The sequence below is a fragment of the Semicossyphus pulcher genome, unplaced genomic scaffold (assembly GCF_022749685.1).
Source record: "Semicossyphus pulcher isolate SPU_LCO1_2020_fin unplaced genomic scaffold, fSemPul1.0.p SCAF_9, whole genome shotgun sequence".
In the NCBI taxonomy this organism is placed as follows: domain Eukaryota; kingdom Metazoa; phylum Chordata; class Actinopteri; order Labriformes; family Labridae; genus Semicossyphus; species Semicossyphus pulcher.
Genome location: NW_027211770.1, coordinates 3,618,051 through 3,645,496, shown reverse-complemented (window position 1 = coordinate 3,645,496; position 27,446 = coordinate 3,618,051). Strand labels below are relative to the sequence as shown.

General features: G+C 42.1%; 1 protein-coding gene across 3 annotated transcripts in view; it reads right to left on the bottom strand.

Annotated features, from left to right (window-relative positions):
• The window catches only part of adgrb1a (adhesion G protein-coupled receptor B1a), a 116,371-nt gene that overhangs the window by 25,673 nt on the left and 63,252 nt on the right, over positions 1-27,446 (bottom strand). For all 3 annotated transcript variants that reach the window (XM_069655515.1, XM_069655517.1, XM_069655516.1), the window contains exons 17-22: positions 14,911-15,037; positions 2,144-2,247; positions 1,581-1,683; positions 1,309-1,459; positions 1,157-1,226; positions 635-701 (exon numbers count right to left, since the gene is read on the bottom strand). In XM_069655515.1, coding sequence (XP_069511616.1) covers positions 635-701; positions 1,157-1,226; positions 1,309-1,459; positions 1,581-1,683; positions 2,144-2,247; positions 14,911-15,037 — 622 coding nt within the window. The remainder of the gene's footprint in view (positions 1-634; positions 702-1,156; positions 1,227-1,308; positions 1,460-1,580; positions 1,684-2,143; positions 2,248-14,910; positions 15,038-27,446) is intronic.

The following is a 27,446-nucleotide window of genomic DNA, read 5'->3' as shown; positions in this document are numbered from 1 at the left end:
TAAACAAGAAAGGAAGCGGGAATGTAAATAAATAAGAGGAAAGGTAGATAAAAGAAAGGGCAGGAATGAAAGAAGGAAGTAAGCGAGGAATGGGGAGGTGGAAGGAAGTGGGCAGGGAACTAAATGAGGAGGCAGGGAAGTTAAGCAGGATGTTGAAAAGGAAAGAAGGCTTTTCATTCAGGAAGGAAAAGGAGGAAGTAAGCAAGGGAAGGAAGTCTCAGGATAGGAAATGACAGTAGTTAACAAGGAAAGGAGCAGGCAGGGAAGTATAGCAGGAAGTTAAAGGAGAAGGTAGGGAGGTGAGCCAGGGAAGGGGGGGGGGGTAAGGAAAAGGAAGACAGAGGGTTACAAGGAAAGGAGGAGGCAAGTTGAAAAGGTAAATGAGAAAACATCTTTGCTAACGTTTTTTTTTTTTTACCGTTACACTGAACTAATAGCTTTAATTTAATTCTACTTTTTAATATTGTGTTCTTATTATATATAATTTTTATTTTATTTTAATATTTTAAAGTGTCTCTTTGAAAGTGACTTTATGGACAGTTACATGATGGGAGCTATGGGTCTACATTTTCTAGTAGTGCAGATGTTTAAAAGGCAAAAAAACAGACAGACTGAAGAGGGAAAGAGGAAATACCAAGACAACAGCTGCAGCAGGTCCAACAAATGCATAGAGGAGACCTCCTTCCAGAGACAGCCAGCAGCTACGAGAGAGAGGAGAAGGAAGAGGCAGATGTAGAAAGATGTGATGGAAGGATGTGAAGATAATGTAGGAGAGAGGGAGGAGACATGAGGGGTTTTAAAGAGGACGCACAGAATGAGGTGAACGGTAGAAGAGCATATGCATGGCATGAATGAGGAGAGTAAAAGATGGATGAGGGAGAGAAAGAGAGTGGTTAATTATGCTGCAGATTTAAACCCCCAACAACATGTAACACTCCCAGGTTTGTGGAGCTGGGCATTCATGTTTGCCTGAATGACTGGCCTGAATCTGTATGAATGCAGCATCACTCTCAGCCAGGCTGGAGCCAACATGTCGAAGTTATCGTGTTAAATAATTGTGGGCTCGATATTAACCAAAATTATTTGGATTAGAATCCAGCAGCCCTAATATACATACAGCATATAAAAGAGTCGATCTTAAGGAGAGAACACTTACTAGCTTGGTGTTCCATATCCCTTTGCCTTGGTGAATCCCACTGAGATCGCCACCACGAGTGCAGGGAGACCTGGGACAGAAGACAAAAGCCGACATTAACACAGGAGAAAGAACAGACAGACAATAGGGTTTACATCAGACAGAAGGCTCACCCCAGCCGAGACACAGGAAACGCTTGCGTATGATGCGATTCCTGAGGCGGCCCGTCACTGCCATGTACGACTGCCACGCCTCCGTCAGAACCCAGCAGAAGGACGACAGGAAGAAGAAATGAAGGAATGCAGCGATCAGCGTGCATAAGACCTGAAACACAAAGAGAAACACAGGGAGCAGACAGAGAAAACAGGTAAGTTCTGCATCATTGTCATCATATATCAAGTAAATGCTGATATAGATAAACTTTAGTTTCAGGATTGGCCCTTACCTTATTCCGTGTCTGAGTCTGTCCAATGAGAATAAGGGCGTTGGAGGAGATGATGGAGAGGCAGAAGTTGATGAGGATGACTGAGCGCTCAGACCGAATATACCTGAAGAGCAGAGAGAGAAATAATGGTTGAACACCTCACCGCTCTTTGACTCAGCCAACCGTTCAATGTGCATTTTATGTCCTCCTGTTTTCTCACAGAAAGTCTGCAGGGAGGAATTTATATTAAATGTTTTTTTAGCATAAGTAGGTCTGCATTTAACAGGAGAGGTTTAGAGAAGGGATGAAATGCCACATAACATCTCTCTATCTGTCTCTCCTTAGAGCATGTGACTGTCAGGAGTCTTCTTAAAGAAACAGGACAAACAGGTTGCTACTGTATAGAGTAAAATGTCTTGACAATGTTCTTTGTCTACTGGACAACGAGAACCTCGAATTAGGGCCAACTTGTGTGCCCCATCTTGTTGTTTATGGTCAGAGAGCTCTTAATTGACATCAGGACAAGTCTTTGAAGTTTACAGCCCCATGTTTTATTGTTTCCTGAGCAGGATGCTTTAACTCACCTCCAGACGGACACATAGATGATGATGAGTAGCAACAATGTCAGTGAAGAAACTCCACAGCCCACGATCAGCGTCACAGACGGCAGCTGTGTCTTATCCATGTTCTGAAACAGAGAAGAAGACAGAATGTGTTTAAGTGCTGCGGTCACGTCTCCACATCTTATGACGCGATCATGATTCAACAGTAGTAGACGTTTACCTGAACTCAAAATGTCAACTTATTATAGACAAGTTTCCCAAAGTCCACATCAACAGTGTGATGAATAGAAATGTAGTGAAAAAGCTCAGAACCATCGCTGGAAACAAAGTCAGAGAGGAACTTTTAGATCCGCTGTGTGTGCAGACTCTGACAGGAGCTGTCAGCACATGAATACAAAAGGAGAAAAATCCTCTGCTGCCTCCATTTGTTGAGAGCTCACCTCCTAACTGCGTCACTCATGGTTCAAATGCAGTGGACTACATTTTCCTTACAATCACTTCATTCTCTCTCATGCTTTTCAGGAGGCCACAGAGTACAGACAGTGTCGCTCAGGCTTAAAGCAAGCCAACAATGAAGTCTTCCTGTGACTTCCTGGTTCGATTCCAGAGATAAGAAATCTTTATTCTGCTTTCGGTCTCTACTTACCAATTATTACATATACCAAAACGTGTTTATAAGTTAGACCTCATCTGGAGGTGGTCTGGCTTCCATGTAGGGACGGGTATCGATCAGATTTTATTGCTAAGTTTAGATACCAATGCTTATCGATTCTCTTTTCAATACTAATCTCCATTATTTGGTGCAAAAAACAAAGACATGTCTTTGTTAGGGTGTCTGATAATGTGCCTCTGGACGGGGGGTTGTAACTGGGGTACTCCCTGCAGTAACAACAGTTAACATTAACAGTAAATGTAGTAACAGTAACAATCAGAGGCAATACAAAAACAGTTTCCTGGCTGTCTGAGACGATCGATCAGTTACGTGCGTACCTAAACCAACTGGACTCCACTGTAGTGAAAGAAATCTGTTACAGTAACCATGGCGACAGCTCTGTGACATGCTGCTGTTGGTTCCCGTGTCAGTTTCCCTCATGTAGTGATGAAGGATGGGTTTAATTTGGTGTGTGACTTCTGCTAACGGTGCCCACTGCAGATGAAGCTGCTGCTTGACTGACACCGTCTATGGATTAAATTGAAACATAACTTAGAAGTGCTACTATGTCCGTCCATGACAAGCGCTATACAAATACATTTCTCATTATTATTACTAACCAGAGCTAGCTAACAACAGTGACTGAATAACTACAGGCTTGTTTATGAGAACCATTTTAACTGCATTTTTTGTTTGGCTCAATCACATCTACAGCTTTGCTATCGGAGCCACCGAGACTCAGAGGCTGCACCAAGGACACACTAGCAGTAACTCTAGCAACAGTGTTAGCATTAGCCGCTTTGCTAAAGCAGTCAAACACGCTGCACTGCTTCAGATTTATAGAACGTTGAAGTTGTGTTTCATGAGGTTGCTGGTGTTACCACCTTTCGACATGACAACCTTTTTACATAAAATGCATGAAGATGAACCAGAGTTATATCTGGTAAAGTGAGCCAAAACTATCGAGCGCTTTGCTCTGTTGGCCATATAGACCTACGAGACGTTCTCCAGCATGAGAGCACAACAATGCAACGCCACTGCCTGACGCCGCTCGTCATCATTAGGGGACGGATGTCAGCTACGTTTGAAAAAAAGACAGAATGTAAACGTTAAATACTGATAGGAGCACCGTTTGTCTATGAGCCTATCGGTACTTTTGGTCCTGACCAATCACGTACTGGTACCAAAACATAACGGTTCTGCATGTGATCAAAACACAGATAAATTACATCTGTTCAGGTCCCATTTATAAACCTGCCAAAAAAGTCTAAAGGCTCTAACTGCACCTCTTATATCTCAGAGCAATTAAGCTAACAGGAGCGCTGTCCAAACACATCCATGAGCTGTCCCTTTTAACGTGTTTTCTTTCTCCCATTTCTCTCTGTTCTGGTGCAAATCCCTGACTTACTATATGCTAGAGTGACTGTAGGCCTGAACCCCAATCTGTTTGCTATGTTGATGGATTACGTCCAACTTTTAACCTCCTCCCAATTCACTGTTAAAGTAGAACTGTAACCAGAATGCAGTTACAAACACTGGCTGGAGGTTGGCTTTGAGCTTGTAGTTGCAGTTGGCTGGCAGTACAGAAGAGTGTTTATGGTGGTAAGTGGAGTTCACACACACACACACACACACACACACACACACACACACACACACACACACACACACGCACACACGCTGACACAAAGCAGAGGAAGCCCAGCACCACTGCCTTAGGGAGCCGTGAACTCAACTAAAAGAATTTCTCTGGTACAGCTTACAGTGAGAGGCTTTTCTACACTGACAAGAATACAATTATGTGGGCAACACTGGGTGCACGCGCACACACACGCACGCATACGCACACAGTGCACATGCGGGTATCTGGTATCTACAGCTGGAGAGAAGTCTGCTGGCTGGCTGCTTTTAGGGCCTCGGCTGCAGACCAAGGTGACTCCAAGGTGATTCATGAATAAACCAAGATACTGCAAATCAGCAGAAACACACACACACACACACACACACACACAGTGCCTAGTGATGCGTGCCTTCGAATAGTAAAAATGCACATGATACAGACATGGCTGACACTCCTTCCCTCTGACAGCTCGACACCACTCCCCATGCCACAGCAGACATTGTCTTGGGTTTGCTGTAACATGGCAGCAGCTGCAGCTGGGTGTTTGGGTGTTTGTGTAAAGCTGTTTGTTTATGCCTCTGCTGCTTGTGATTACTCAGTTTGCCAATATTGATCTGTAAATATCGGCAACATAATTAAAAAAGATTTTCTCTACTTTTCTCGTCATTTTTCTTCCTTACAAGACATTTATCCCAACAAAGCCTTCAAGAGCTGCAGAGGAGAGAATACAACTTCCCTATAGATAACTTATAAACAGTCCGTTTAGTAAAATGCAAAAATATAAAGCACAGGACAAAACCAGCGAACATGGTACACACATGTTACACACAGTTACTCAAGCTCGCCTACTAACCTCAGAGCCTTTTAAGACAATATCAGCACTCAACAGAAACATAAGATAAACGTTCACACACATTGAAAGTTGTTGAGACGTTTTGAGTCTGGGAGAAAAGCACCATAAAATGTGGCGTATAAGATGCACATTTAATTCCTTCATGTAAAAAGTGGGCTGCGTCCTATACCAGTATAAAATGCGGAGAGGTATGTTAAAGTGTTATGGTATTTTACCCAGACGATGGCGCTATCCGGTTGTTAAATGGTGACGTCACATCGCTGCATTAAACTGTTTCCATGTCCAAGCTGCTACAACATTTCCTATTTAATATGCAGCAGTGCTGTTTCATCGCTGTTTTAGGTGAGGAAAACTTGATCACCTTTGCAGCAGCGACCCTCACAACAATGAACGTTAGTGTAGGCTGCCAGCTACTGTTAGCTACAGCACTGGTAGGTAGCAGGATTTCAAACTGGACATGGTGAAAACAGATGGCAGGCTGTAAGTTGTATGTTTTCATGTGTTTTAAATGAAAATAAATGGAAAGAGTGTTGAAATAACTTGTATATGTGTTTTCATTAATAAATATAGAAAGCCCCTAAAAACAGACTGCGTCTTATATTCCGGTGTGACTTATATTCCGGATATTCCGGGACTTTTTTGAACACTCAGCAGGTTGAAACTGGGGCTGTACTGGGCAATAAAGCGATATTTAAACAGGATCGTGGCAATGCTAACTTTGGACATCTGTTACACGATAAAAAAGCTTATAACACGTGAAAGAGCAAAGGACAAGAAGGATCTACAGCGGGTGGTGAAGGCAGCAGAGCGGGTGATTGGGACCACCCTACCACCCCTCAGTGACACTGGCCGGCTCCGCAGGAAAGCCAACTGTATCATAAAACACCCCAACTGCCTTGGACACTGTCTGTTTCCTCCCCCTTCCCTCTGGAAGGAGATACCAGACATAAAAACAAACACTAACAGACTTAGAAACAGCTTCTTTCCACAGGCACATTGTGCCCCCTCCCAAAGAGCTGCCAAACTGCCTTTCATTGCTTTTACAACAATGACAAATAAAGATCCATCCCTCTATCCATCCACGACAACCAGTCAGTCTGTGTTTTTAGCTCCAATGCTGGACAAAAAAAAACATTTACTACAATTTACTTTTTCAAGTCATACGTCACCATAACTTTTCAGATCATAAATTAATGTTGATAAAAAGTTATCGTGATGATATTTTTGACATTTTGACTGATTCAGCTCCCAGAAAAAAAAACGAATGAACAAAGAGACTGTTTGTCGGTTCACAGCCGTGCTGCTGTTGCTCCTGCATTGCTCTGATTAAAATGATGTAGATAAAACGAACACAAGTGTCGAGATTCGACTGGCAAAATACTAGTGGTCGACCGATATGGGTTTTCAATGGCCAATGCCGATTTTTAGAGAGCAGGGCGGCCGATGGTCGATATATGATGCCGATATCATGTTGTTGCTTTCTTTTTGGCATTTGATAAAATACAACAATTTAATAACAAGAACAAATGAGACACAAAAATGCTGAATTTGAATGAACAATTAAAAGCTTTTATGCAACGTTACCACAACGCCTCCCGACCATTCTTGAAAGCAGAGTTTGCCCGGACTGCAGAGGCTAGTTAGCAGCTAACTGACGAGCCAAGCTAAAGCTAATTGAATTTGCTCAGAGAAACCAGCGGTCTCTGAACTACGGTTCGGAGGGCCGAGGCTGGAAAAGTGACACATGCAAGAAAACATTCCACCTTAAAAGTTTCCGGTAGCTGCGGGGAGCATTTGAGTGAATTGAAGTATTATTTTATCCAGTCTACAGCTCGCTAACGTTAACAGGTGAAGATGAAAAGGTAGCAAAACATCCTCTCATCTTTTGGAGCAGCTAAATGGGAGAAACTTTACATTGATGAAGTTAAATAATTTGAACACTAAGTTTATTGAGTAACGTTATTGAAGCAACAAACTCACAACACTTGCTACCGTTACAATTCCCAACCAACATTATAAGCATTTTCTCACTAAAACCTGTAACCAATGTTAATATACAGACAGTAAACATTAATATTGTTATTATGAGTGGCCAGTTAAATAGCTTTGAAAGCTACGAATTTAAGTCTTACTGTTTTCTCTCAGGTAACGTTGTTCCAAGCATGTCTGCCTGCAGAATGGCGAAATTGACACAAGGGGAGCGCTAACCTCGTTCAACAGCCACACTGACGAGGCTGCCTGCGTATGCAGACATACTTTGTTTAATCGGCCTCATGAGCGCAGACAGATTCTGTTAAAATGGCATTACAAAATACCAACTGTGTCGAGGTCCTTCTGACAAATGACTCAAGCCGCCAACTGTAAGAGGGCAGGGATAGAAAATAACTGAGGCCACTGATACTGAAGTCAGTTACAGAAGTAATCATAAACCTGATGTGTCCCTAATGCTTCTTTGAGGTGTTATAGAAAAGTAAAGTGAGGGGACAGTATGATATAATATGTTGTGCGGTTGGTGGGGGGTGGACGCTGGGTGGACATGAGGGCACCAGGACATGAGGGAGTTTCACCCCCCGCACCCCTCCTCCTTGTAGCAGGAGATAATTGGCTGAGTTTATAGCCTGTCTTGTGTCCAGGTCTGATGCGCGTGCCGGGGCCAAGTTAATTAAATCCCTCTGATTAATCTGCACTGCAGTCAGTTCCTTCTCTGAAAGCAAAAGGGGGGAGAAAAGGATTACGAGTGCAGTGGAATGGAAAGGTGTCTGCTGAGACGGGCAAACTTTTACTTCCTCCTCAGCCAATGACAGCGCACGGCTGCATGTCTCACGCTGCGTCCAAACGAGAGCGCTACCATCCAAAATAAAGTGACCAGATTGCATTATTCCACATGAGCGGACACGGAAACGCTTCAGCTACCAGCGCTTAGGAGGTCCACGGGATGTCATTTCCTCAGAAATCTATCAGAGGACGCTGCTGCCAATGATAACAGTAAACAAATATGATTGCTTAAACAAGTTGTAGTGGTATCAGTTACACAGCCAGGATAATAAAACCACTAAACCAAACACTAAGTCACTTTAAAGTAGGAATGATAAATGACAGTGAAAAGAAAATTCATCCAAACATCTGATTGATAATTGATAACCTGCTTATTCACTTCATGTTATCTAACAAAGCTGAAATGAGTGTTCGATCAGATCGTCAGTCATACTGCAACTTGATGATCGATAAAACATTTTTCTAAGCATAAATACTAACTAATACTGCTTCTTCTTTGCCCCTATGAGAACCCTTCCTTTTAATGATACATATCACTGTCTGTATGTATTGTGTATCTTTATTGAGAGATTATTGAGAAAATAATACAAGCTATTTGTGGAAGCCAGGGCTCTAAAGAATGGATGCCAGGGAAATAATCAGTACTGAAAATAATGGTTGGTTAGAAATCCATTGAATTTCATAACTAGCAACTTATAAAACAGGAACACTCATTTGAGATAAACCCACATCTGGAGAAGTTGATTAAAAAAACTAATTATAAATATTGCACCTGCTAAACTGGTTAGTGTGTTAGTGCACAAAAACAGGAAATAGCAAAAACCAAATGGTTTGTTTAGTGTATTTTTTCTGTGCAACCGGTAAAACTTGCCCTAGTTGTGGCTATTGTCATGATTGTCTCAGATAGAGAATCATCCAAGCCCGTCTAAGCTGTAGGTATGTTACAGTTTTATTTGAAAGAAAATGTTACAAACAAATAAATATGGCATTTTGTACATAACCTAAGTTTAAGTAGTTTTCTTATATTACCCAGTGAATGTGCTCATTTAATAAGCACTGTATTATGTTTTTTCTGCATCTGCCAGTGGGCCACTACAATAAGAGTAGTCATGATATCAATTCCACTACAGGAGAGACTTGATGTTCTCTGCAATTAGGTGGAAAAAAAAAACGTGCCCAATATATCGGTATCGAAATACGCAATCGGCAAAAAGGGTTGGAAAATATCATCATATCGGATATCGGCAGAAAATCCAATATCGTGCATCCCTAAACAACAGTACAGTGCTAGCAGAGAATGTAGTATTTAGCAGGCATCAAAATCTGTTTCAGAAAGGCAAAAACGGTATACAAGTATCTTATCTCCAATTTTTATCCCCTTTCCATATTTGTATTGAATACTGAATATGCCTGCTTCCTGGAATCTGAGTATGCATACAGTCCAGTGTCTTCAGCTCTGCAGACCTCAGGCAGTCCTGGTTTCTTATTTGTTACTCTGAGATTGTGGGATAATTGGCCAAAGAGGCTTGTGACTACATCTACAGGCTCTTGACAGTACATTCAAGCTAAAGCTAACACGAGCACATGCATGTGCACTCATCCTCGTCCCCGTCAACACACACAGGTCGAGCAGTGGCAGGAAAGTGGGCTCAGGTTTTGGGACTTTTGCCTTTGACTGCTGTGCATTTTTTCTCTGTTTTTCCTTCTAAAAGCCTGCAGCGGTGTTGGACTGAGCAAAATAGACACAAGAGGTGGCAGCAAGAGAGTAAATGATGTGGCAAGTGGAGGGAGAGAGGTAGAGCTAAAATATAATGCAGCACCAGAGCATGAAAAATAGTGTGATGAAATGACTAAGGGGCAGAGAGAGGAGGGATAAGAGGAAGAGAGGAGTGAGGGGGGACAGAGAGAAAAAAAGAGGCTGAGGTGTTTATCATGCCAGGGCTGTAGCAGGCTAGCTGCAGACAGAGCGGCTGGGCCATTTAGAAGCTACTATGTGTTGCATTGGGAATAATTAGCATGGCTGCCATGGCTGTCACACAAAATAATGGAATGTGGAGAAAGAGACGGCAGAATGAGGAAGGAGAGAAGCTGCCGTTCCTTCATCCCTGGCAAAAGGAGCTGCCACAATTTAGCTTCCTAGGTGTGCTGAGCCTGCAGGCTGCAGCAGAGCTGTGAACAGGCTGTCGACTGCACAGGTGGAGGCAGGCTGCAGGGAGGACAGCAAACTGAGGACAACCCATTATGGTTCACAGATAATTATCAGCTGATAATCATATGTCACAGTTTTACCTGTAGCTTAGCGAGACTCAGAGCTGCAGCCCTGCTAGCAGTTCTGTGAAGCTGTACTGTGTGCACAGCAGTGCTTTAAGCTGATGATAGCACTAATATGGCAACATGCTCACAATGACAATGTTATCAAGATGATGTTAAGCCCTTACAATGTTTACACATACTTCATCTTAGCTTAGCATGATGGCAAGCTTTAATTCTATAACTATACAAGGTGATATTTTGACCTGTGCTAAATAAGTGATTTATTAAAGTGAATAGACTTCATCCACAGGGTTTATCTGTTCCAAACATCATGGTATTCCTTTCAAATAGTCCACAAATTCAACTCAAATGATGTCACCTAAAAATCAATGTTGAAATATTGGGTCAATCTGTCTAGTAGGTGTTGGGATATGTTTCAGGATAAGTCACTCCTTTAACCTACTACTTAAAGTAAGTTAAAGCTTTACACTGACCAAGATGAAAAGCCAGGGGAACATTCAAATCAGTTGGATTTATTTTCTCTGCACCATCAATGTCTGAACTTATTGTCCAAATAATAACTGTCCAATATATCTGACAGACCAACAAAGACACCAACTTTCAAACCTTTCTAACCTTCTAACCTATCAAACATGCACCGCGCTCCTGAACTTGTCTGGACATTAAGCTGCATGTAAGAACACAAAGACCGAATCAGTTCAAATGGACATTTAATAGACTTTACCCTGCCTACCCAATAATACAAAATCAGTGTGATGTGAGAGTGAATGCATGTGTGAACAGAGCAGGGAGCGAGGGGGGACATTGTTGATTTTGTACGACATGTCGCTACTTTAAACTGTTTTCTTCTTGTCTGTATATTCCTTTCCACCCTTTCACTGATATTGCAGATAAGTCCAAATACATTGGTATTAATGCAAAAACAGTCAGACAAGTCCTCCACCTCTTGCACACTCTACCTATGTGCCACCCCTGGTCTAAGTGCATTATTCAGTAGGCGAGGACACTTTTGATATCCACCAGCAAAGTCCTGACCTGATTTTTGTGTCAAGTGAAAAGATTGATACGAGTCTCAGGTCCACGTGTTAAGTATGAAGCTGTAGACTGGAGACACGACAAATGAGACTAGTTTGAAATGAGGACTACAATAAGGAGAACGAAGCAAACAGCGAGCCAACAAGTGAAGAAAAAACTAACACCCTATAATTCCAACCAACATCTCGACAGCTCAGACAGAAGCAGACAGAAAAACAGCAATTTGTGGTTTCAGGGGAAGTTGCATTGTGGAACTACTTCTTCTGAACAACAGCCACTCACATTGAGTGTGTGCAGCTTCTCAGAGTTTGTCATTACGGTGAAGTTGCTGGGTCTGGTGTCATCAGGTGAGGGTGTTGATGATTGTACAGAGAACAGTTTCAAACCTCTGCACAGCAACCACAGCCCTGCAGTACAGCTGGAGATGTTACACACAAGTACTAGATGGATAAATCCAGCAGGTAACTACACCTAGAACTTATTAAACCATACTCTGGATGAATACTCAATTGTGATTGCCTTCAGAGTGACCATTAATTCCTCATAATTCACACGTAGTTCTATTGAAATTGTCTGATCACCATCCCAAATTAAAGGAACCAAATTAAGCTGCTTCAAATCCAATTTATCAGATCTATCTCATACCCCTTTCCCACCAAAATTAGAGCGTTGATGCAGGTTTTTCCTGGAAGTACCGCTTATAGATGCCGAATGTCTCTTTTCGCATTGCCAGTGGACTATACTCCTCTTTAGTCTCCTTTCTGCTGCGTCACCGTCTGACGTCACAAACGCATCAGAGACAGGGTTCGTAAACAGTGAAGATGTCACAGTGGTTAGGTCTTTATTGTATCTATTACTCATTCAATCTATTTATCAAACTCTGTGCCGACAAATTTGGAACAATGTTCAAGCGCTGCATGAACGGAGATGAGCGGAATTTGTAACTCAGATGACAAGGAGTCGCAGAAGTTACCAAGCATAGCATCACGCCTGAAAGGGGGCGGACATTAGCAGTGAGGACACTCACTGTTGTGTTCCCATCAATGCCGTTTGGAGCCGAGGCGATAATTACCTTTCCCACAGAGCAAAAAAGCTGGGTGTTAGCAGTTGTTTAGTGGGTTATTTGACCAGTAGGAAAGCGGCTTTAGTCACGGTGTTCCACAGGGTTCAGTGCTCAGATTGATTTTATTTACCTTATAGTAAGCTATTAATCATTTTTTACTATGTATTGGTATTGCTACTGTAAGGGTGCATTCAGACCTGACAGCTTTACTCCCAAAGTCCCACACCACCAGTCCATGGTCCGCCAGAAAAGACGGGACTCGGTCGGTTTCCGAATGAACGACAGACCGGTTCGATTCAGGTGACAACATAATCAGACTTAAAGTAGGACCCAATACAGGAAGAAATATGTGCTGACCAAACAATTTCACACATGCTGTCGAAACACAGAAGAAAACCGAGGTATTCAAACTGAAAACCATGAAAAACTAAAGGAGAATGGAATTGATCGAACTGTGGAACTGTCCGTGATGATGTGATTTTTCTTCAGAAAGGTTCTGTCCAATAAATGAACAGGAGTGTGCTCTCTCGCTCTCTCGCCCATGTGGAAATTCTGACCAATCAGAGAGCAGTTTCCTCGTGCATCCAAACTTTTGGTCTGTTGGTAAAAGCTGCCGTGTGAACACAAACCAAACTCAAGGCAAAATGCAACATTGTAACTAACGGACTTTCCAACTTTCTAGGCCCATCGGGTCGTGGCAGATGGTTCTACTCGAGGTTTCTGTCTGTTCACTGGAAGTTTTTCTTGCCAACTTCTTGCTAATGGTAGATTAATGTTGAGTTTCTTTAAATGGTAATACAAAATAATGACTCGCTCGAGATGTAAAGAGTCATGAGATAACTTTTGTTTTGATTTGCCCCCCAAAAATGTTAATTGTTAGATTGATTAACGTGGTTGAGGAAGACATGTTATTTAGCTTTGGAAGAATAAAAATTCCACCTGCTTCTAGTCTAGTTTTTGTTTTGCTTGGCTAACCATATCCTCACTCCAGCTGTGCACCACGACATGGCTTTTTAATTCCACATATTTACATGTTTCCTGTGAAAAGAGAATAGGGATGACTTGCCGTTTTAGATTCTAGCCTGTAGTTAGCTTATTGGTCCTGAGCTCTAGCCAGTGGGGGAGCTTACAGTTTTAATGGTCATGGTGGATGGGTGTAAATATTTAAGAAAATCTTTGATTGGACACAGAATTAGAATACACCCCAAACACAGGATGAGTCATTAACATACTTAAGGTTTTCTATGAAATTCTTGGGCTGGACACTGGCAGACAGGTGACAGTCAATGCAAGTGCACCTATACGATTAAAGAGCTTTAAGAATATTTAGAAATATACCTTTAACTTGTTTTTATGACCAGTGCTCAGCGAATAAGTTAACTGATAAACTAATCATTCTAGCACTGAGAGCACAAATAAAACACACAGCAGCAGGCATATATTGATGTGAAGCAATCAAAGCGTACTCACAGCTCTCCCTCTTTGTCCTCGGCTTCTATCAAAACCAGCACTATCATGAACAAACAGCACAAATCAGATGTGCCTAAGTCAAGGTGGTAAACCCGAGCGGTTAGATCTGTGAAATCCAGTTTCCGTGGCCTAGCCTCCCTGACAGGCCGAGCAGCATCAGCGTGAACAGCACGCCGCCGCCTATGTCTTTAAGACAGCCTCGTGCCCATGCAGTTACCAGGGCAACTAGTGAACAAACTGCTTCGGAGGCAATTTCCAGTCTAATAATAACTAATCGCAGTGAATGAAAATCCCCCACAAAGACACTGCCCTTTCCCCAAAGAAACTGGGGCACATTTGACTCACAGGGACAGTGCAGTGATTTTAACAGACATTTCATAATCACACACACACACACATACACGCACACACACACAGCTGGCTCTCTGTGCACAGCTGCAGACATAATGTAAAGGAATTGTGTTCTGTAGCTTCCTGTAGCGTATTTCAATGTGCCTTTTTTCACATTATTGGATTGCAATGCAGCACCTTCTCCACAGGGCCTGGTTACCATGGAGACACCATTGACAGTGTAATATGTTAAAATATGCTAATATGAGAAACGATTGTTGCTGGAATAAGAACAAATGGAGGTGGGGGGTGCATGCAGGTATGATGATTAGCTTTAACATGATGTTAGATTCCACTCACCATGTCATGTATGGATATCAGTGTGTGTAGCAGTGATCACCACCATCTTAATGCACAGGTTAGCACACAGCTGCCCTGCCTGAGAGCATTTCCTCCTTTAACACATAATCTGCCTCTCCTTCTTAAACAAAATCATTTCCTTGGCAAAGCAACATTTTGCAGCATGGCTTTGGCATGTCGAGACGGAGAGAGGGGAGGAGGGGGGAGAGAGGGAGGATCTGTTGATATGTAATGACAATGACGCCCTTTGGAGAAAAAAAGAAACAGCTGATGCATTCACACAAATCCCCACACAAAACACACCGTCTGCGGCAGCTTTAACGTCAACGAAGTGAAGGGAGGTTGTCGGACTTACCATTTCGGGATTTAGCCGTGCTAAAATGGCGAAGGTGGACAGTCTGTCACACACGCATTTGGTTCTGAACGAGTCGACTAGCACGGCTTTGCAGCCCCTGGCAGACCAGGATCCCAGCAGAGAGGAGCTGCACGGGAGAAAAAAAACACACACACACACACACGGTCACACAGACAGACAGACAAACACACACACACACATACACACACAGAAGCGATGCGGTGAATATAAAGGAAGCCCCAGAAAAAAGCAAAAGAAAGCGGTTCAAATCCCACACAGGCTATTTAGTCCACTTTACATCTTCGCCGCGCGCCGGAGAAGCCGCAGAGAGGGAAGTGCACGCGGTGATGAAGAGGCTGCGAGGCGGCGTGCTGCAGCTCTCTGCCCGGACACATTACACCAGCACACTGCTACCAGAGCCACAGAGCAGATTTATTATTATTATTGATATTATTATTATTATTATTATTGTCGTTATTAGGCATATTATCATTACTACTCTCATTATTATTAGCCTTAATGAAAATGTATTTTTAGTAAGCCGTCTAAAAATAATCAATGATTTATTTAAAAATAATAATAATAACAGTACACATAATTAGCTATTATCATTATTTTCCATAACCCATTTTAATAAATATACCTTTTTTATTATTTTTAATAAAAATAAAAATGCTACGCTACAGCTTGTGGTGCAGCACTGATGAATGCTGGGAATGGCATGCTACAAACATGGTCTAGTCCACTGTTTGAGAGTACTTTTATTTACGTAGCTTATTTATTTAGCTTGATTTATGCATGACTTATTATGGTTTAATGCATTAAAATAACCCTGTGGCATTAACACATGATGAAATGTCATTACCTTTATGTGATTATATCGTCACTTTGGGAACTATAATTCACAGTGACTTTAAATGTTAACTGATATACCATGTAATAAGCTGAAAATCAGGTGATAGCTAAATGCAGCTAATTTGATCACATAATAAATGTTAAATGAATAAAGTCACAGTGACTTAACACTTCTTAACTGATGATCTATGAACTGTGGACTAATCACATAAAATCTTGGTGACATAGTGTTTATCAATTGAATGTAAGTAATTCATGTCACCACGAGTCAGTAATGCTTTTATAAAATATAACCTTATTTAACACTATAGAGTTTGACAGTGTCATGTACTCCCCATGAGAGCTGCTTTTCTTTGGTAACAACCAATCACACCTTCTGACACCTGACCATAGATCATAAATTAGAAGAAAGAAACACAGGTGTTTGAGAACATTATCAATGGTTGCATATTCTTTAGGATAAGATTCAGCTTGTGTGTGCATGTTGGCTCACTAAAATGGCTAAATGATGACCTTAAATGGAACCATCATTAATGTTATTAATTACACCTGAGTTTTATTATCAGTCAAATAGTCGGCTGTGAAAAAGGTCTGTGGAAGAAGAGTGTTAATTTCTAGTTTCCTCACAATTTTGCGGACCATTTGATGATTCAGAAACATCTGGAAGTCTTTGGAAATACTTCAATGTGAACTGTTTAACTTTGAAAGATTGAAGTGTTCTGATAAGATCCTGTGATAATGAAAAGTTAAGGATATTTTAAAATGCCATTCTCTACAGCCTGTTTTGCAGCTGCCGGCTAAATTATTCAGTCTGTCGCCGACAAATTTGGAACGATGTTCAAGCGCTGCTCGGACGGAGTCGCAGTTACCGACGGGGCATATCATCACGCCTGAAAGGGGGCGGAGATTAGCGTGTCCATGCAGGTTTTGTGTTCCCATCGATGCCGATCGGAGCCGAGGTGATAATTATAATTACCTGAGTCTGAATGCCGATTGTAACCTTTCCCATTAAGCAAAAAAGCCAGATGTTACGAGTTAGTGGGTTTTTTGACCAGTGGGGAAAGGGCTTGAGACCCCCCAATTTGTAGAATTTAAAGTTGAAATGTTGCATGAAATGTGTGTCATTTCCTGTAATAAGAGCGTAAAGTGAGTTTAGTTTTAGTACTTTGACTAATGCTATCACAGTTAAAACATAGTTTATACTGTAACGTATTAACAACAATATGGAATGCTGAAACAGCTTCTCTTTAAGCAGTAAATCGAGCTAGAATTAACACAATGAATTTAAAAGTTACAGAGCAAAACAATACAAAGAGAGTTTTCCTTTGCACACAGCAGGTCAGCAGCAGGTCAACAGCAGGTGACGGTTTTTACATGTTTTGTCGTTGATTTAAAGAAGCTTGACATGATGTAGCTGCAGGGTTTGGTAATTTGACACATCTTGTAATTAGACAGAAAAACTCCATCTGACTAAGCTGCTGACATCGACTGGCCTTACATTACTCTGCTTCAGTGAACACAGAAATTAAGCAAATAAGTCAAATTGATGAAAAAGCAGCCGAGTGTTATGAATTAACAACAGGCAGCAACAGGCGACAGATTAAAATTCTCCTCAAACAAATTCACATCCACTTGATTGACTTGAATTTACATCGGCTTGATAGAGCAGCGCGCACGTTTTGACTCTAACTCGGAATCTGCATTAATTTGTCAGGCTCTGACAATGGCAGGCACTTGAAGTGTCAATCATGCTGCTGCTTTTTGGAGGAAGCTCAGAGGAATCTATAGAGTGAATTCAGGCCTCACATACACTAATCAAACAAAGAACGAAGCAAGGAGACAATTATTTATGTAAATGTTCTTTTGTGGGTCCGACTCACAGAGATACTTTTCATTCTACCTTTATGCTAACTTTGGAGTATGACTGTCTTTGTGGGCATTGTGATCAGATAATGTCATATCATTGCATCATCACTGTAATGGGGATACATCCTTAAGGCCGGAGATATACTCGCTTTTTAACCTTCATTCGCGTACACAACCGGCTGCATCATGAACGTAATTGTTCACATACTTGGCTATGCACTACGCGTGTTACTGGAGGACACCTCTAGAGGGCAGGATGGAAAAAACAGACATGGAAACACTCGAGGAGGTCACTGTTATGTTCATTCTGAATTCTCAGTGGCCCAGTGACTGACAAAATCCAGTAGCCAGCTCAGGCGACTGATGACTGGTTGACAGAACACACCGTGTTCACTCCGCCTCACCAACATGTTCCTCCGTGCACGGACGCAACGGTCCCAGACTTGTTTCCATTTAGTTTTGCAGGTTTCCACGTCAACTTCTAAAACAGAACTTATCTGTCTGCAGCTGTTTGACAGGCATGTTTGTCTCTGTGCAGTGGCAATGACACATCATGCAGATGTGGATATTGAGGACTTGGTCTACCAGCCTGTCTTCAGAACTTTCTGCCATTGTTGTCCCCTCTGCCACGACACTGCCCCTACTTTTCATGTGCATACTGCATCTTGCATACTCATAGCGTTAAGGAGGACGTTCACAGCCAACGCTCCAAACAGACGCTGGGCACGTGGGGCAGCCATCATTTGAACGCGTAGTTAAAAGTATACCTCCAGCCTTTTGGAAACATTTTGGAGTCTTCTGTCAGTGCACAGCAGGTCAGCTGAACTTTGCAAAATTTGCAATTTTTCTACAATTCAACATGTATGAACAAAGTTTATTGAATTATTTTTGTAACTGAGATTATTTGGAACAGATATTTCTCAGTTTTTTCGATAATTTCTGCCATATTTCATCGCCCTTACTGGGAAATTTCCATTGAAATATTTTATAACGTGTTACTTACTACAAAGGAAATAAAAACATAAAAGCGATGTGCAAAACATGCTGAAAGTGATCTACCAAAGAAATTCCCTCATTCGGTGTTTCGGTGTTGGTAGTAGAGAGCGCTGTCCACAACTTTACTCTAAAACCTCCCATACATGTTAAGTATGGTAAATATCAAGAGACTGTGAATATCAGAGCGACTCATTCTGAATGCTCTTTATGGACAATCTGTTGTCATTCCCAAGACATCGTATGTGGAAGTTTGGTCTGTTGCCCAATGTCTCCCAATATAACACTGGTACCCCTCTAATGTTACTTGTGGATGCTGTCCTCTTGATTCTTTTAATGTGCTGCTGAAGTCAGGTAGAATGAAGACCGTGAAAGAAGCTGTAGGGTGGCAGTTGCTGGCTACGAATGGCTCAAACAAATGAAACCCTATTGGAACTAAGGAGTCAGCATTTATTTTGGTTCTCTTGCCATAACCAACTAACAGTTTCACCATGTGTTAGGCTAATTATTGATACACTTCAAGGTTGGAGCGAGAACTGGTTGCAGGAATTTGTTTTTTATTCAGTATGTGAGATCACTGCACAGCAGCAGCAGTAGCAGCAGTAAAAAAGAGGCTGATGAAGCAGCAGATTAGCAGAAATCTTTAACAGTGCGCACCCTCACATATCCGGTGGTTGCATGACTTCACAGAAATATAGACTACATACTGTGTTTGGTTGCATGTGTATGTTTGGTGTTCGTGTGTGTTAGCAGCATGAGGTGACTCAGTGTTGACATTAGCACATCACCTCTAACAGAAATCCAATATATTAGGACTCGCTGCAGTTTCTGTGTATGGCTGATGTGATCAGGCGTGTGTGTGAGGCACACAGGGGCCTGCAGACAGTCTCGCCCCATCATCTAATTGGATAATTTAGGTGCTGCTCCAGCAGCCCTGCATGGAAGAATGTCCTCTGCCAAGAACAGGCCACATGGACGAAAAGCAGGCTGCCAGCACAGCACAGAGGAAGTATACATACAGAAAGCAATGAGGAGGAGCCCCCTGCTTCATGTTTACAAGATTTACATACAGGGATAAAAATATAATTAAACAATTAAATTGTTGAACGTCAACATTTCAGCAAATACCTGAACCTTAAAAAGGCCTAAGTGAAAATCAAAGATATGAAATGAGATCAGCTTGATTTGTCCCTGTTTGCTGCTTCATGCGAGTCGGAACATTGGACAGGAATGTACGTGTAATCTCAGAGTGCCCTACATTGATTTGACATATGAGTTACAGTCATGAGTAATATGACGCAGCCTGTAAGAATATGTCCGATGATGTCATCAGGGACGTCTCAGTTTATAACCAAAAGCCCTGCATTACAGCTGAAAACATGTCAAGTTGCATTATGGGAATTGTAGGATGCAGGGTTTTTGAAACTTGACCCATATACAAGCGACTTTAAGTCAGTATATGTCAGCCTCTGCTGCTTCAACTTCAACTGTTCTGTATTTTGCAAAATAAAAAAGTCTATACTTTCACTGAGGCTTTGTAGTCTGTTGAAGGCTCACACATCAGTGTCTGATGAGTGGATGACCCACTCATGACCCGCCCCATCAATGCACGAGTGCCCCAGCTTAATGGAAGAGGTTGTAGTTCTCCTTTCAATTTGGCTTTTTATATTTAATATCAAAGGCTACGGTACACTGCTCGTCATTTTGAATGTTAAAATACCAAAGACTCACTGTAACAGTCAAGGCTATTTTTAGTTCATCATCTATTTTTATTGCTTTTTAAGTAGAAGAATTAATTTACTCTTACTCTTTATCTTTTAGGCTGTACAGTGTTTTTATCTCAACATTGGATCCACAAGCCAATTTGGTGAAAGACCAACAGAGAGTTGTTCTCTTCAACTTTATGTAGCATTTAAGCATCTTTAAGCTCACTTTACTGTTAGCCAGATGTTTATCCCATGAGATGAAGGAGATCAAAATAGAGCACAAATGAGATGGATATTGGACCATGACATTTGTGCAGTGTACACAACAATGACTCCAAGTATATGCTAATGTCGCGCAGTATCTGCAGGCAGAGGACTAGGGGGCGACAGGCAGGAGGGGGGGTTAAAACAGACTTCTTCAGAGTCTTGCCTATTGCTTCACGGTCAGAGAGGGGCCACAAAATTCAGCTGAACCTTTAAATCCAAGCACATATGAGCTAAGAGCTTTTATAAACAACATGAATTCTTTGAAAAATCACCTGTATTAGCTGTAATCAAGGTGGATATGTCATGGATCACCAACCCTTTTCAAACAAACAGTGCATGACTGGGCGAGCTGGTCCAGAGGGACTGTGTCGAGGGGAAAACTTTGATTTCGTCCAGTCAGACGCAGGATTTATCAGCGTCCTGCGCTCTAAAACAGCTGCCGAGCTGTCTGTCGGATGAGTTAGGACGGATTAGCATGATTTGAATGTAAATGCAGGAGAATGAGTGCAGCCGGCTCCCTGCAATGCCGCCTCTCTCTGCTCAGAAGTAAACAAACATGTCCCCTGCCCACTGAACTTCACCTCCTCTTCTATAATTGCATTACAGTAATTGATGGAAACTTAAGTCCAAAGTGTTCAGCTCTGACAGCTCTGATGAATCGAGGCAGCTTGTCAACATCACCGCTGACTCGATAAACTAAGTGAGACGCAGAGGTTGATTTGTATGATCAGAGGCGAGGCTGGTTAGTGACTGAAAGTCTCGCCTGTAAAGAAAAAAATCCTGTCTGATGTGAAAAAATCTCTTTTGTCCTGCTCTGTCAGGACTGTTTGAAGGCTTGCATGTCTTATTTGTCTTTTGTTATGTACATAGAACGTACATAATGCGAATTTTTAAACAGGCTCGCTTTGACCGCAGATGCAATGTCTTAGTCTGTTTTCTGGAAGCAGCTCTGACAGCAGTGTGTGGATGACAAGGGGAAGTGGGAATATGTGTTAATAATGCAGAAACTTTAATGCAGAAAAATATTTTTAGCCTGAAACATTCTGGGATAATCTCCAACTTCTAAATAGAGTTATAAATGAAATTACATATTAATGCTTTCCTACTAAATAACTATTTCTCCCTTTATTACACACACGTTTCTGTATCAGTGTACTGGCCTTCAACAGGAGCACTGCAGATGAGACATTTTACATTTGAAGACATATAATGTTACAATGTTGGATGTCCAGACTAAATGTGGGTGACGTTTCAAATCTGTAGGTCAAAGTATGTTGGAGTAATCCCCAGGCTTCTCAGCTCAGTCTGCAGGCTGCTGTGACTGCCAGGTTTCAATCTGTTTTTTCCTACACGCTGCACTTTGTGACGTCACAAAGTGCATTCCCAGCCCTTTAAGAAACCCCGCCCCTACAAGGGACAGAGCTGACTGAGTTGTTTCAGGCAGAGGCTGTATGAGGGCCTGCATAGAGCACCAGTGTGAGTTTTGTTTAGCTGTAAATGATGCTATGCTACTCCACAGGTATCACAGAGTGAAAGTTGGAGCTTGAAATTAGTATTATACCCCCCCTTTAATGTCTTGGCTGATTGGATCCACCTGTAAAAGTTAAACTGTTGTCATTGTGGTCAATAGGGGTGATCTGGTCTGGAGGGACATCTGTCTACGGTGTGCATGGCAAAGCTTACATGATCGATGCTTTGGCTTCATTACTCAGATTATCAAAAGTTAATCAGAGCCGTTTGCACATCAGAGTGATCTTGTGAGAGTTACCTTAGTCACTTCTTCCCCTCAGCTCTACTTATTGTACTTTTTCAGATAAAGGGCTCGACTTGACACCCGTATCAGAACAATAGCATGTCGATTCCCATGTTTTCATCATTCTGTAGTCTTTCATCGTGCACTAACTTTACTTTACATTAAAATCTGTATTCTGGAGGGGCGCCTGGTGGCCAAGAGATTTAGGTGTATTTTACAGATGTCTATCCCTCTCCTCCCTTTAAACGCCTGCTGGAAAAGTTACCAACATGACGATCTACCAAACACTGGATTTCTTTGAGAGATATTAGACTGCTCTCTCACCCTCCAGGGCAACAACACACTGATGTCAAAACGCATTACGTGATGGAGGTATTTATACATCAGGTAAGACACACTGTAAACAAAACGTAATAATGTCAGTGTGAGTGAGAGTGAGACGGACAGAAGCTGCTGATGTTCTTCTTATTGATTTCAGGAGATTGAAGCGAGGTGCGAGTGAAGGCCCGAGCTGCTTCACAGCTCTTATCAACATGACAAGGACGCTTCCTCAGACTCCAATTTCTCCACGAAATATTAACTCATTAATCATAGCGGCTGTCCAAGGTGGATTTTAATTTTGTAAAGAAAAACCCTCCCCGATCCCCACCCCATATCCCCCAACCCCACCCCCAAAACAAAATTAAATTAGATTTCTGTCCTTGTTATGTTTCGGTCATTGTCTGCCATACTCTGTGGCCTCTTATACTTGTTGATGGGGGTGACATCACAGAGGTCACAATGGTCCACATCATCAAAAGCAAATCAAACTGTTAAAATGTATCATGGTAACATTTTTTTTAAAGTGCTTTCAAGGGGCTCAGTCGGTAGAGCAGGCGCCCCATGTACAGAGGCTACAGTCCTCGTCGCACTGATCGCAGGTTCGATCCCGGTCTGCCGATCCATTTGGTGCATGTCAGCCCCCACTCTCTACTCCCCACATTTCCTGTCTCTCTTCAGCTGTCCTATCGAATATAGGCAAAAAGCCAAAAAAATAATCTAAAAAAAAAAAAAAAAAAGCCATATCTGAACTGACAGATACCCATGTAACATGAACTGTCACATAGAAGCTAGAGACTTTGGCACACATGGTCATTTGTACATTTCCACAGGACTAACTCACCAAACTGCTACTCTGGATTCAAACTATTGAATTAAATGTTGATTTTGCTGATCTGTGTTAAGATGCAGTTAATACATCTCAACATGTACCACTGCTTCTTTAAGACCAACCAGAAAAGTTGGGTATGATCAGCGTTGGTGGTAACGTGTTACAAGGTAATCCTTTATAGTACTCAGATTACTTTTTTGCTGTAACAAGTAAGAGAACATGTTAGTTCTGCAGTTCAAGTAGGCCTTATCCATTATCTGTTACACGAAAATAAATTGCCGTATTTCTCTTTTCCTTTTGTCACCACAAAAAACAAGAAATCCCCGAAGCTCTGTTTCTGTTTCTCTCCTCCTTCTGGCAGGAAGCTGCGCACCAGCAGAAGGTAAAAACAGGTAGCTAGCTAATTCAACTAGCGGGTTGTCAGACAGGACAGCGTTTACTTTGTGGAAATATTCACATAATTCTGAATGTTCGGGTGAAAGGGACGAGAACAACATGACGGTGAAATGTAAGCTGTGTCTGGAGGATAAGTGCTCGTCAGCTGTGAAGAGCTTGACTTCAAATATGAAGAAGCATCTGCAGCTAAACACAGCTCCACAACACTGGTGGGACTAAGAGCCTGTGTTGTGTTGTTGTCACAGAAACAGCTGTGCCTAATACTGTATGCCTCTGCCCAGTTCACTGTCAGACTGTTAGCATCATAAGGAGCTGTAAAGGTTATACTGCGTCTGTCATTCCTGTTATTAGGCTGCAGAGTTACAGATTATGGGCCTTAAACGAGGCTATGCAATGGCGGTAGAGTCAATACATTCAAAGGTAGACGTACAGCAGGCTACACGCCGTCCTGACAATATAACCCACATGTGTAAGAGTCAGAAAGGGGGTTAATTTTTGGCAACACAAAAGTAATCTAACGTGTTGCTTTTCTCAGCAGGTAACGCAGTAATGAAACAGTTTACCTTTAAAAGTAACGTTACCAACACTGGCTACGACCGACAGTGACGCCGGGAACACACCGGACGCCGAAGCGCCGCGAATAGCCGCGGAGCGGAGCCCGTTTCCTTTCGCCGCCCATGTTAACCGATTGTGTCGTTCACACCAGACGCGCCGTGGCGCGCACCTCCGTGGCCGGCTCGCGCCCTGCAGCGATCGTTTCGGCGTCTGGTCTATTTTTTGCGCGAGCCGCGAGCGATCGCGTCAATCCTGGCAGGAAGTCACACATGAAACAACGAGAGAATCCGGTCAATTTTCAAAATAAAACACCGCGATTGACAAACGCAATGTTATATTTGTGTGCTTTTATATATTTGTCAGTATCTAAACAGAGCGCGAGAGAGATGAAGATACACACAGACACACACACACACAGACACACACGGACATAGACACAGACACAGGCACACACACACACACACACACACACACACACACACACACACACACACACAGAAGAAAGAGAGAGACACAAGGTGGACTGGCTATAGGGGGTGCGGGCGGGGTGTCAAAACACACACGCAAACAGAGAGAGAGAGCAAGAGAGAGAGAGCATGATTAAAAAACAGCTCCAAATGTGAGTAAACGACAGCTGAGGAGCAGAGGCGCTTGTCGACCGGCGCGGAGAAATGCGCATCTGGTGTGAACGGAAGTGCTCCGGCTCACGCGCGATTTTCGTTGCGCGGCGCTTCGCAGCGCTTCGGCATCCGGTGTGTTCCCGGCGTAATTGTCTGTGCAGGAAGTGTGAAGTTTCATGGATGTTAGCTTGACCCCACCCGGAAAGAAGCAAGAGTTGGCATTTGTTTGAATAGAGAAATTCAGGGGAGCAAGCGCTGTGAAAGTCTGAATCAAGCAAATCAAGGCAACAGGTAAACATAAAGGAAATTAATTTTGTACAGCAACACTAAGAACAGCATTTAAAAAGGAGTCGTTCAGAGACGATAAGATACTAACATAGCAAAAAAGGTTTTTTTTTTGCTGCTGCGCTGAGTTAGTGTTTTCAATAGAAACATTGCTTTCTTCACCAGTGAATTATAAAAACCATTTTCACTTTGAAACCACTGTTAAGCTACGGTAAATTAAACTATTATTTCCTGCAGTCGTTTCACAACAAAAGCCCACCAGCAAAAGACGGGGACGCACCTCTCGAATCAATAAACCAGTGATTTGCAAAGTGTCAGTCCAAAGGTGGCAAAAGATCAATACTATCATTTTTTATAGTGTGTTTTATTTAAAGGATAATGCCACACTAAAGACAACAGCAGCATTTACACGGTACATTTTATGTTGCTGCATCTACTGTAATCAATGACACCTCCTGGCAGCCCGTTGTCATTGTAACACAACACGCTTTCATGGCTCAGGAATTTTTCAGGAGCTTTAGAGTCAGAAACCAGTGACAGCAATGAAAAGATTTGACAAAGTAAACAAAGCAGGAAGAAATCATGACACATCTCTGCCCTGAGCATCGTCTGACAGGACTGATCCAGCAAAACAAAATGTGACTTGGCTTATGGCTTAAGGGAAAGGTTTGGGCTGCTTGTGAAGACAAATATCCTCCACCTTCAATAGCACAAGTTATTTGGTGTTCCCAGTCCCATACACTATATGTGTATCATCTCTTGTATAAGGTGAGAAAGCACTGTCAGACCTGTGGGTTTTCCCTTCAATCAACAGGAAGGCTCACATGGTCTGTTAAAAAATCTGCATCCTTTATTTGGTTTTGTTTGCTTCGCCTTCTATGATCTAATTCAATTGTATTAATTGTTTATTTCAGTGCATTGGGTGGCTGAGGTGCCATGACAAAAATAATAATTTAAAATCATCTGAAGGAGTGCTGTCATTTAAACAGTTTGGCTTCCACAGCCCCAGCGTTACTGTGAAATATCTGTGCAGGAGCTTTAATTAAAGGCCTGGCTCTATATGTACTTGAGGCATATAAAGTCTTCATTCAGTGTTAATAGTAGCTCAGTATTGAACAAAATACTGCAGGTAGCAATTAAATATGAGAGACTGTGGACATTGTCTTAATTTTAAGGCTATATTTATAGTATATCTAGAGCAGGCCGTCGTATTAACATCTATAGTTTATCTACGTTCAGTCAGACTCTCTTTTACCAAACCACGTCTGTATCAATTCTTCACTCCTCATCTTGCTCCGGGTCTATATGTGCCAAGTCAAACTTCTTTAATCCCTTAACTGAGGCCATGAATGTTCTGCTTTTCTTCTTTGTAACACAAGTGTACACACCCATCTAAATGCAAATGTCCAAACCTGCATTGCAACAAGACTGCAAAACATTCTCCTCCCTCTTTATTCCTCGCTCAATGCTACCACATGCTTGCACTATTATTGTCTTAAACAAATACGGCACTTAAGTGCAGGAGAAAAAGGGGGCTGCTTTGTCTCACAGACGCAGTAAAACTGGTTCAATAAGTATGTTTACTTCTTTTTTTCCTGTCATGCTTGCCACTCTCTCTCAGTAGACACTGAGCTGCTCTCTGTTCTACATGTTGTGTAAAAGTGTCGCTCATGGCTTCCCTCCCTCCCTGCCATGAGCGACACTTTTAATTTTCCACATGCTGCATCAGTGTCGTAGCAGTGATCGTGTGGGGTGAGTGTTTTTTTTTGGCTGACGAGCTGCAGAGCTGTCCTACACACTCAGCACCTTTCACTGGGGAGCAGTGCACTGACTTTGTGGAGATAAAAACACTGTGACCTGGAACTTTAGAGCTAATCTAAATCTACTACTCTAACAGTGTACCTGGTTTGCCAGAATGCTGTTGGATAATTAAACATGTGATCTGGACCACTCAGTGTCAGCTCAGTTTCCTAAACTGATGCCTTTTGACCAGTTGGCTGCAGCTAGAATTGACCTGATGTGAGACAAATTAACTAGAAGATTAAGAACTGAAAACGATCTGCAAGTTTATTGTTATCTTTGCTTATTTG